Source organism: Schistocerca americana, chromosome 8 (genome assembly GCF_021461395.2).
Source record: "Schistocerca americana isolate TAMUIC-IGC-003095 chromosome 8, iqSchAmer2.1, whole genome shotgun sequence".
NCBI lineage: Eukaryota > Metazoa > Arthropoda > Insecta > Orthoptera > Acrididae > Schistocerca > Schistocerca americana.
This window is the reverse complement of record NC_060126.1, coordinates 224,821,948-224,834,174: the sequence shown is the minus strand read 5'-3', so window position 1 is coordinate 224,834,174 and position 12,227 is coordinate 224,821,948. Positions and strand designations below refer to the sequence as shown.

Below are 12,227 nucleotides of genomic sequence, written 5' to 3'. Positions count from 1 at the left end.
TCCTGTGGATACACGTTACGTTAGGTTAAGTTAGGTTTAAGTAGTTCTAAGTTCTAGGGGACTGATGACCTCAGATGTTAAGTCCCATAGTGCTCTGTGCCATTTTTGAACAGATCAACTTGGAAAGGTGGCTACCTAAACTGTTAGCGCGATACAACACAGGTCGCACACTAAATACCTCGTCCACCCAATTCTTTAGTATTGGACGTATATTTTGAAATGTAAAGATGTTGAATTAACAGAATGGGTATAGAAAATTCTATGATGATCTTCACATTTCGTTTTTCAGTTTAGTTAGTCCGCGGAACAGTATCTCAGATATGTTTTACAATCTTTTATCCGAATTGCAAAAAAGGATAAAGTAATCTAAGTTGTCAGGTCGCATCATATCCCTCTTGAGATTCCATCTTTGAGAACTCACATTTGGATTCGTTAGCTGGGATTTTCTTCGCGACTCTTCTGATATCTCTGGCTGACTGAACACGTTCTAAGATCATCGTCACGTTGATATACAAAAGGGAACTGTCTCATGCGTCGTTCGGTGAAGTGAGTTGTTGAATTAAAGGGAGTCAGTAGCTTGAAGAACTTTATTCAAACGATTCTCGTTTTTAGAACAAGTGAAAGAAAAGTTCTTTTTGTACCTGAGCCATTCACAAAAAATGATTGAAAACTACAAATTGTTGAACAACGTCTATGGACTTTTACCATCGTTCTGGCAATTTCCGTATTTGTGTGCCATTCTTTCGTGCTTTTTCGATGTCACTGGTAGACAACTACATGAATTTGTTATTGGTGGTGAACTACTTACCCGAATGACCTGTTTCATTCAGTCGAATAGGGCGTAGTCGCTAGGAGATAAATCCGGCGGGTGTGGAGAATGTGGCAGCACAGTCAACCCTAGTCACACACGTCTGGCGTCTGGCATGACCGGACGTTGTCGGTTTGGAGCAGAGCGCCAGTGCCCTATCTTCGTGGCGGCGTAGTTGAGTGAGTGGGTGGAGTTGGTGTAATGCAGTGCTGTACCGATCACTGCTGAGAGTCGTACTGGCAGGGAGCCAGTACATCAGCAGTACCCCTTCCTAATCCCAGAACACAGTCGCCATTTGTTTCTGCACGAAAATTCCCGACCGTGATTTCTTGGGACGAGAGCCCCCAGTATGCTTCCATTCCATAGACTGGATTTTCTTTTTTGGAGTCTCTGACCAGACGCTGAAAGAACTCCGCTGGATCGGCACTGTACTGTTGCATCAACTGCTGGCAAATCTCTTGGCATATCTCCACACGCCTCTGTTTCTGCTGTACGGTGAAGGAATGGGGCACCCATTGTTCATACACCTTCATCTTCGTAGATGATGGTGTGGAGGGTCCACCGTAGTAGACCGGTTGCCTTCTTTAGTTGATCAAACGTGGTTCGCTGGCGTCTCATAGTGACATCACTGACACGCTGGGCATTGTTTAGTTTGCATGCAGCTGCTGCGCGCCCAGTGTTCTTGCGCTTTTCGGTAGAGTCCCTGCGTATCTGAATTCTGATGCTCAACGAAACAGGGATATACGACTTCGCGCTGTTTCGCCACATATGGCTGCTTACGTCTTGTGGGTGTCTGAAGTAGTCATCCTTTCCCTCCATTTAAACTGTGCTGTTCACTGTAGTCCTTACTTGTCTACTTCGTGTTGTTTCACCTATGTCCTCCAGTGCACTCGCAAGCCTGAACAAGTGCTGCTTCAACGCGTCACCTATGGGAAGCGGCAAAACCATCAAGTGGCAGTAGACAGTTCTGTAGTCTATCTTCACAAATACATCGACACATTTTTCGAAGTACTGTTTGAAAGAATTATAGGAGGAATGTCATAGGAGGAATGCCAGCCAGCACTGAACGAACTAAAAATGTGGAAGCAAAAACGGTCTACTACAGTGTTAAGCCAAACAGAGACAGCAGACAGGATCTGAAGAAGATTCCAGCAAAGGGATCGAAACGTTGACTTTTACAGAAGAAACTGATAGAGTATGACGGGGGTTATCAACCTAAAAGATATTACTTACCCTTCCGTTGGTTCAGGGTAGAATATTTTATACATAATCAATTAGAAACAACCCCACCTTCATAGCCGAGGAAGCAAACGCTCGCTTGTGCGGTGGCGCTAGTCTCGGATGTACGCAGGTTCGAATACTGATGGTGGATGAAATAATCACTGCCAGTGCAAATTTAGAATTTCTCGATGAATCACGATAATGATGTTCTCGGGTTATCAGCTGCGTCAAGGCGTTGTTCTGCGGCATCAGCCTTCACTCGGCTGATAACCCGAAATGACTTCATCATGAATCACTGACAGTATTTGGCCGGCACGAGGAAGATATGTGTTGGCGTTTAGTTCCTAATCACCAGTCTCTGCCCTAGTTGAATTACAAACCTGTCCGCAGTATCTCATGAAGAGAGAGCACTGTGACACCCCGTCGCGGTTCAATCGTGGCATGGGGACGTTGGAGTTCGCGGTCCACTTGGTGCTGTCCGAGACGACAAGCTATGTACCCGTACCGGATTTCTCTCTCTCTCTCTCTCTCTCTCTCTCTCTCTCTCTCTCTTCTGCCATCATCGTCATACAACACACACATGGCAGTACTTTTTACACGCCTCCATTGCACTCACTTTTATTTTACAAATACATATACGATACACCTGTCACGTACCCACAACGAAAGGGGTCAATGCACAGAGGAAGACCGCCGCTTTCCCACAGGCGACTGAACCATCCTTTGAGATATCCCGGCCACCAGTTCCACGTGACGTTTACATATTAAGTGAGAAACACTTCGGTATTATTCCACAAAATGTATTATTTAACTAACTAGTTTTCCGCAGTATGCAGTCATCAATAAAAACCATAAAAAAATTGTGGCTCTAAAGTTTGTGAGATCCAATATTTTAATATAGGTGCCACCAAATGATTTGTCAATTGGCTTACAAAGAAGATGATGATGGTGATGTTGGAGTTGCGGGGCGCTCAACTGCCCGACTTTCAAAGATGACTAATAATAACATTCGGTATAAGGAAAAAATGAGAACAATTATTTCCATGTTATAAGAAGTAAAAACAATTTAGCCGACAAGAGAAACGCGCCGTCGTCGTCATCAATTTCGTCCATGTTTGTAGCACATGCCGCACTTGCCAGAAATGAAATTGAAGTAAATCAGTGCGCCAGACGGCAAAGCGTTCAGAAGGAAAAGCATTTTTGGGGCGGATAGGGAGAGGCCCAAACGGTTTATGTTAACGTGGCTTCCTGGCAGCGGTTGGTGGAGCTGGAAGGGTACACGAGGGTTATCCGAAGGTCGTGGGATCTGGTCCCTACGTGGAAGAATTTGTTCAGTTTTTAAGTTGGTAACAATGCTCAATATTGTATTTATTAGTAATTCGAAATAAATTTTCAGGAAAGGATTGTGGTTACAGCGTCCCGACGTTATTGTGACTAATGCTTACGGGACTTTATATTTCGTCAGTTTCATTCTAACCTTCGAGCAACCCTCGGCAGCTGCACAGTAGGTTCGTGGTGCAGGTAAAATCGACCCATCGGCCGTTGGAGATGACGCTAGCTACAGACAACTACACAGCTCACTCGCTTGCGTGCTGTCGACTGAGTAACGTGAATCTCTAAAGAACACAGTGAGAATATTGCTTTTCTGTATCAGCTTTGAAACAATCATGCAAGTGTAAAAGTCTGGCATTCTTGACATGTGTAAGATACCGAGAAAATTACGGCTCCTCGTGTTTTTACAATGAACTCACCTCAGTCCATGTAGATCGACAACTGCAAAATAATAAAATGTGTCTTTTTGTGTACGAAGTTCTCCTGTATGCCTTATAATTCCTCTCTGAAAATTTATTACCAATCCCACATTTGCCTTTGTCTTTACTTTCCTGCCTTTATTAATAATTACAATGTATTGAGCGTTTTTTCGGGCTGTTTGCAGTGCAATAACTGTAAAAATTGAAATATAAAACGACGTTTCCACTTAGGGAATAGATCGGCAGCGTCAGCCTGCTGTCTGTAAACGTCATTAACATGAATGACACATGCTTTGTTCGACCCACTCCAAAAATGTTACGTTTTCTAAAGACTTAGCCATCTGCAGCGGGCACTTCTGCAGGTTCATTTCTGACCAAGTTCGGCGTACACCTTAATTTTGGCCGAAATAAAAATACGAACGTCAAAAGAAATGTCCGAAGGGATCGTGAATTAGATCTGAGTTACGAGTAGAGACAAATGAATGTTTACAGTTTCAAAAAATTTTGATCATTTGCTCAAGAGAAAGAGCTTCGTAAATTGAACACGCCAATAATGCATCCGTCCACCTATGGCCCGTATTGAAGCAGTTATTCGGCTTGGCAATCATTGATTGCTGGATGACGTCCTGAATGATATCGTGGGAGCGTCCAATTGAAACATTAGATCGTCAATACCCCGAGCTAATTGGAGGGTCCCGCCCATAATGCTTCAAACTTTCTCCATTGGGGAGAGATCCGGGAAACTCTTTGGCTTTGGAAGGGCTGGCATGCACGAAGAGAAAGAGTAGCAACTCTCGCCGTTTGCGCGTGAGCATTATTTTGCTGAAATCTCAGCTCAGGATGTCTTGTCATGAAGGGCAGCGAAACGAGACCTAAAATATCATCTACGATAATGGAGAGAAGTCATCCGAAGTAAGAGTGATTTCAAGTGTCCCGCAGGGGACTGTCGTAGGACCGTTGCTATTCACAATATACATAAATGGCCTTGTGGATGACATCGGAGGTTCGCTGAGGCTTTTTGCGGATGATGCTGTGGTATATCGAGAGCTTGTAACAATGGAAAATTGTACTGAAATGCAGGAGGTTCTGCAGCGAATCGACGCATGGTGCAGGGAATGGCAATTTAATCTCAATGTAGACAAGTGTAATGTGCTGCGAATACATAGAAAGAAAGATCCCATATCATTTAGCTACAATTAGCAGGTCATCAACTGGAAGCAGTTAATTCCATAAATTATCTGGGAGTACATATTAGGAGTGATTTAAATTGGAAGTATCCTAAGGAAATGCGATCCGAAAACAAAGGAAGTAGGTTACAGTACGCTTGTTCGCACACTGCTTGAATACTGCTCAGCAGTGTGGGATCCGTACCAGATAGGGTTGATAGAAGAGATAGAGAAGATCCAACGGAGAGCAGCGCGCTTCGTTACAGGATCATTTAGTAATCGCGAAAGCGTTACGGAGATGATAGATAAACTCCAGTGAAAGACTCTGCAGGAGGGACGCTCAGTAGCTCGGTATGGGCTTTTGTTGAAGTTTCGAGAACATACCTTCACCGAAGAGTCAAGCAGTATATTGCTCCCTCCTACGTATATCTCGTGAATAAACCATGAGGATAAAATCTGAGAGATTAGAGCCGACACGGAGACATACCGACAATCCTTCTTTCCACGAACAATACGAGACTGGAATAGAAGGGAGAACAGATAGAGGTACTCAAGTTACTCTCCGCCACACACCGTCAGGTGGCTTGCGGAGTATAGATGTAGATGTAGATACGAGCTGCTGTTCTGCAGGAGTGCCGCAATTGACAGCCGAAGGGCTTCTCCTATGATAAAAATTGCGTCCCAGTGCATCACTCGTGGTTGTCGTGCCGCTGGTCATCGAGGCTGACTTCTAAAGGAGCGTTTACACATGTGTACCTTGTCGCTAGTGCACTTCCGGCTGTAGCTTGCCCCCACACGGAAGTAGAGGCGCTCAGCGCAGACGAAGGAGTGAATGGCATCACTCACGCGCACATATGGAAGAAGAGGCATGCAAGTGGGTTAAGCACAGTCGCACGGTGACTGGCGTATGGCGCACAGGTGTTAACCCATGCAAATCTTTTCAGACCCGAATTTCTTCTGCAGGAAGGAAAATATTTATTCGTATGGTACAGCTCTCAGGTGATTTTTTCATGATTTTAGGAACAATATTTATACAGAATTATGTACCCGTTTTCAAAACATACTTCATACACTTGGTTCCGTTTTGTGGATTAAAACAAGTAATTACAAAATATTTTCTCTTGTGTTAAAGTGATCATTCAGCAATTACCACGCCAAATAGCTACAACAGTATTCAATCATTGAGCGGAATCCGGCGAACCAGCCACATCCGTTTATTCTGATCGTCACGAGCTGCTGCACACTGCTGCATTGAGTTGCTGATATTTTCATAGTGATGGCCAAGGGTTGGTAGCAGTTGCGCGTGATAAAATGGTTGAACACTCACAAATGTCTACCTCACGTTTCCATTGGGATAAAATAATTGCGTTGCAGCTAAGACGCAGTAAAAGTTACTGTAGGCAATTGTAGCCAGACGATTTCATAGGTTTAAACGGGTCTCATAATTGGATAAAATTATATTCCAGTAACTTCGGTTCCAGGCCGAAGACGTGTCTGGAGATGCCATATACAATGGTAGGACACCAACCTAACTGTCACCCTCCAGACGGCCTCACAAGCAGGAGTGATGGTCTGGGCTGCCATGTTATTTCGCAACAGGACCCCTTTGGGTGCCATTCATTGTACACTTACAGCGGTACGTCGACGATATTACGTCGACGATATCCTACGTCACATTTTGTTATCCTTCATGGCGAGCCTTCTTGAGTTTGCATTTCAGCAAAATAACGCTCATCCGCACACGGCGAGAGTTTCTACACCTTGTCTTCCTTCTTCCAAATCCTACCTTGGGAACAAGATCGCTGGATCTCTCTCCAATCAGAACGTTTGCAGCATTATAGGCAGAGCCCTTCAACAGACTCGAGATACTGACGAGCTAACTTGCCACTTGGACGGAGTCTCAGAGTAAGACTTTCAGCAACTCTGCCAAGACGCCAGATAACTGCTTGCATAAGGGCCAGAGGTGGACTAACGCGTTATTGACTAGCTCAGTTTTTGAATTTCTTTCTCTTGAATAAATTATCCAGTTTTTCTGAAATTGTAATGATTCATTTGTCTGTACATGTACATCACATCGACCGGTTTCCGTCCCATTCGGACAATTTCTTTGTGCTGCGTCTCTTTTTTTTCTCTTAGAGTGTATATCTACATCTACATTTATACTCCGCAAGCCACACAACGGCGTGTGGCGTAGGACACTTTACGTGCCACTGTCATTACCTCCCTTTCCTGTTCCAGTCGCGTATGGTTCCCGGTTAAGAACGACTGCCGGAAAGCCTCCGTGCGCGCTCGAATCTCTCTAATTTTACATTCGTGATCTCCTCGGGAGGTATAAGTAGGGGGAAGCAATATATTCGATACTTCATCGAGAAACGCACTCTCTCGAAACCTGGACAGCAAGCTACACCGCGGTGCAGAGCGCCTCTCTTGCAGAGTCTGCCACTTGAGTTTGCTAAACATCTCCGTAACGCTTTCACGGTTACCAAATAACCCTGTGACGAAACGCGCCGCTTATCTTTGGATCTTCTCTATCTCTTCCGTCAACCCGACCTGGAACGGATCCCACACTGATGAGCAATACTCAAGTATAGGTCAATGGTAGTATATGGCGCATTAAGTCATGAACAACATGGTAAATTACAATAATTTTTCAAAGATGACAAAACCAAACAAATGTAATAAATTCTAGTGCAATGTTTGATGTGTCGTGTGTTTTTCATTCGTTATTCTGCATTTTCTGTAATTCGAAAAATGTACGAACCAGCCGGTATTTAGAGCACTAGTGGTGCGGTGAATCTTACAGAGCGGGTCCCGGGCAGAGACCTGGCGCGTCCCGACTTGTGGTCCGAGGTTCGCGCCTCGTGGGGGTGCGGCTACGCCGAGTGCAGCGCGCGGCAGCGGGGGCAGGTGCTGGCCGTGTTCCAGCGGCTGATGCGCCAGGTGGACCGGCTGCTGGGCGCGGCCGGCGCCACCTCGCCGCCCATCCCCGCCTCCTACGGGCTGCTGGCCGCCTCCTCGCCGGAGGACGGCGACGCCGACGACGAGCGGCCCGAGCGCGGCTTCCTAGAGACGCCGGACGGCCGCGCCACCTGCCACCTGTTGTGACGCTGCGCCGACGCGGCCGCCCTGGACGCCCGCCGCGACTCCCAACCACAGAGGGACGTGCGCTCCTGCCCGCTGCTCTGAGGGCGCTGCCGCTGGACGCGCACTCCCTCAACACCTCCATTCTGCTCTGCGTCCCTACAACTCGTACGCGAACTCCCGGCAATGAGAATCAAATTCTCTTTATCAGCTGTGTATTCTGAATAGATGTGAATTAATCTTCGTACGCCCATATTTAAAATGGATGACGGTGGGACACAGCTGATAGAATTTTTTTTAATTAAAAAATGAAACTCCTCCAGCTGTACTTAGGATTTTATATTTAATTGGCTACTAGTTTCGACGTTGCATCAACGCCATCTTCAGGCCCGTACACTTTGATGAAATCAATTGTGTATGGCTCAGTACTATATGTCCGCGGTGAGACCAACACGTGCTCCACATCGATCTATGTGGAGCACGTGTTGGTCTCACCGCGGACTTAATAGTACTGAGCCACACACAATCGATTTCGGACCTGACGACGGCGTTGGTGCAACGTCGAAATTAGTAGCCAAGTAAATATAAAATCTTAAGTACAGCTGGAGGAGTTTCATTTTTAATAAAATATAAAAGTGTGAATTATGTTTCCATCGTTTTATCCTTCGTGAGTCCCACAACCTCAGTAAACTTCAATGATATCATTTTTCTTCTGTCAGGCCGCGTATAAAATTCTTTATTTTCCGCGTTATCGGCTTCGGGCATTTGCCCATTCTCGAAGGTGTATGAAAACATAGCACCAGACCGTAACAAACTAACAGGTAAACACTATTCATGTAACTATATTAGATGTACGTATCATTACACAAACATTGAATTTACTTCTAGTAACATTTGTGTCTACATCGTCGTCATTAATAATCGCGTGCCAGGTGTAACTGTGCGAGTCGCAGTCGTCATACGTCCTCACATAAAATATAAAGGCTCAGGACATGAAATTGCTGATGAGAAAAAAGTATTACCACGTTATTTAAATGTAACATCCATATAGGTGCAGAAAGGAAACAAACCTTGCAATATTTCCTACTAAACGCATTGTATATCGTCATCCACGAACTTTCTCATGAGCAATTTTGCGTGGTGAACTCTGAGCTGTCAGTTAGAGAATAAAAAGTACAACTGTCGATCCGATTTCAAGAACATCTCTGTCTCTTAGTAAGAGTTGTGTGAAAAAAGTATTATGTAATTAAATTAGAGTCCCACTTAAGCACCGTTACAGTATCTTCAGTGCATATGTCGACACACATTTCATGTACTGAACAAAAACTATTTACATCGTATATATTCAGTATAATTTTGCGATTTTTAAATTAATGACTACGATTTAGCCATATATGTTACAACATAAAAATGTTATGTTTGTGTAACGGTACGTCCACTGTAGTTACATTTATGTTTAGTTGGTTCTTGCTACTGTGTGTTACTGTGTTTCTAGACACATTTGAGAATGGGCAGTGCCCAAAACCGGTAGTGTGAAAAATAGAAAAAAATAATTATACACATTCTGGTGGGAAAATATTGTTCTGAAAATTAAATCAATGAATCAGCTATTCTGAATACTGCTAGTTCCGTTTGAGCAGGTAAAAGAATATCTACCCGGCAAATCTGTCCGTGGCGACATCGGACTCATTTTCGTACTATAGGGGTATTTCTGTTGCCGGAAAAAAATATACTGGTAAGGGTCGGGAGGAAACTGCAAACAAGCAACAGACAAGCAGTTGAAGGAATATTTGCACAGATGTGAACTGAAAAATAAAAATCACGTGAGATATGAACTGTGTTATTCAGTATGTAAAGGGTAACTTTGCTGTGTTGTTGGCAAAGTTACAGATTCAGACAGTTTGTCACAGTTCAAAAAAGATTGATTAGATGACAGGAAGAACGTGAATATTTTGTTACAGAGGCATGAGGAAAGCACCTCATACAGGCAAGCGATAATTTCGCTGTTAGTTCGAAAAATCAATTATGTGCGCGTGAGTTCTCCACTTGTGAGTGAAACTAAGACCGAAGAAAAGTATTGACAGAAACTCTTAGAACCAGTCATTGTAATCACCACATTTTTAGCAGAACGTCTTGCGTTTCTGGGTAGTGATGATATTGTTGGTTACCTCACAATGAAAGTTATTGAGATTTATTAGAATTAATTGTCAAACTCCACATTTTTCTTGTCCAAGTGTACACATACTTATGCAAATAAATAAAAGGGACATACGGCATGTTTGTCAAAATCAACTTGGGACGAATTTATCCATCCCAGTGCATCAAGCGTACAGGATCATATTATTCGCGAAATCACGATAGGCAGATACTCTTCTCTTCCTTTGGATTCCACTCCAGATGCATAGCATATAGATCAACTGACTCTGATAATCCGCTGTGTCCTACGATCTGGACGAGTAGAAAGATCTGTAGTCAGTTGTTGTGTCCGAGCGGTTCTAAGCGCTTCAATCCGGAACCGCGCTGCTGCTACGGATGCAGGTTCCAATCCTGCCTCGGGCATTGACGCGTGTGATGTCCTTAGGTTAGTTAGGTTTAAGTAGTTCTAAGTCTAGGGGACTGACGACCTCAGATGCTAAGTCTCATAGTGTCCTCGGAGTCTTTCGCGACGGCATATATGAATAAAAGGTTCTCTTTTTTCAAGCCGCGTCAATTCGAATAAAATCCTCGAGCTTTCGATGACTATCTCCGCCATCGTCGTTAGGAGTTTACAGACTGCCGGGCTGTTACGGTTTCTCTATTATATAGGCATGATGACATCATCAGGAGCCAATCAGATAGACCCAATGTGGCGCGCGCGTGCGTAAGCCGACCCGGGCAGTAAGGGGAGCTATTGCTCGTGGCAGCACCAGTGACGTCACGTGGGGCCAGGGCAGGCGCCACGTTTGAAACTGCCGCTCCCGCGCAGCGCCTCTGCCTTTGGTTTCTTTCGATGTCCGACGCCCGCCCCATGCTTTGCTGAGTGTGTACGCCTGGTCTCTGTTGAAATTGTTGCTGTTTATACGAATCTCGGCCGCTTTCTTTGTAACGGAGTCCGAATATGTAGATGCTTGAACCAACAATTTTGCATTATCGAGCTGTATTATATGTCCGTTTTCTAGGCAATGCTTCGCTATGGCCGACTTATCAAGTTCCCTTTGTTTTATATGGAGCTTGTGCTCAGTACAACGCTCCGCAACCGTGCGAATTGTTTGTCCGATATATATGCTGCCACGTTCACCGGGTACACCATACACGCCGGACACTCGAAGAGCAGTGTCGTCTTCAACAGGGTGCAACATACCTCATATCTTGGGGGCGGGCCCATGTTTCTGCAGCAGACGTCCTAACTTACTGTTCGTTGCTCCACAGTATGGCAGGAATGCGGTCCGTTTGGCTTCTTCTACAGATTCCCCAAGTGTCTTTCGTCGGCGGCCCTTGAAAGAGTTTGCGATGTCTCTTTTGCTGTATCCATTTTCCCCGAAAACAAGGTTTAACATACGCAATTCAGACTGTTGGTGGTCGAACTCCGAAAGTCAGACGTTTGAGCCACAATTTTTGTCTCACTTACAAGGCTGAAGGAGGCGAGTATGCCGCTGATGATCTACAAGGCGATACTGCACAATACGCTTCGTTTGCCCTATGTAAGATTCGCCGCATTCACATGGAATCCTGTAAACAGCTGCCTTGTGCAACTCTCGGTCGTCTTTGACAGATCCCAACCGCGACGAAATTTTTGCAGGAGGGCGAAAGATTGCTTTCACTTTATATTTTCTTAGTATTCTGCCTATTTGCGCTGAAATATTACCAGTATGTCGTAAATGGGCAGTCGTTTTAGAGGCCTCTTCCTCTTCTTTGCTCTGTCGTTTACGGTCTGCAGCGCTCTCTCCAGTTGCCAGGACGAATACCCATTCTTCAGAAATACAATCTGCAGGTTCTCCAATTCCGTTTGCAAACTATCGGTGTCAGAGATGTCGTGGGCTCGGTGAATCAAAGTCCTCAAAACACCCATAGTTTGTGCCGGATGGTGGCAACTAGCGGCTTGCAAGTAAAGGTCTGCGTGAGTGGTCTTTCTATGTACTGAATGACCAAGCGTGCCATCCCTCTTACGTCGCACTAAGACGTCTAAAAACGGCAGGCGACCCTCCTTGCCTAACTCCATAG

General features: G+C 44.9%; 1 protein-coding gene across 1 annotated transcript in view; it reads left to right on the top strand.

The window, feature by feature from the left end:
- Nucleotides 1-8,051, top strand: part of LOC124545687 (ras-like protein family member 10B) — a 93,711-nt gene extending 85,660 nt beyond the window's left edge. Inside the window, exon 6 of the mRNA XM_047124634.1 lies at nt 7,750-8,051. Coding sequence (XP_046980590.1) covers nt 7,750-8,051 — 302 coding nt within the window. The remainder of the gene's footprint in view (nt 1-7,749) is intronic.
- The last annotated feature ends 4,176 nt before the right edge of the window (nt 8,052-12,227 follow it).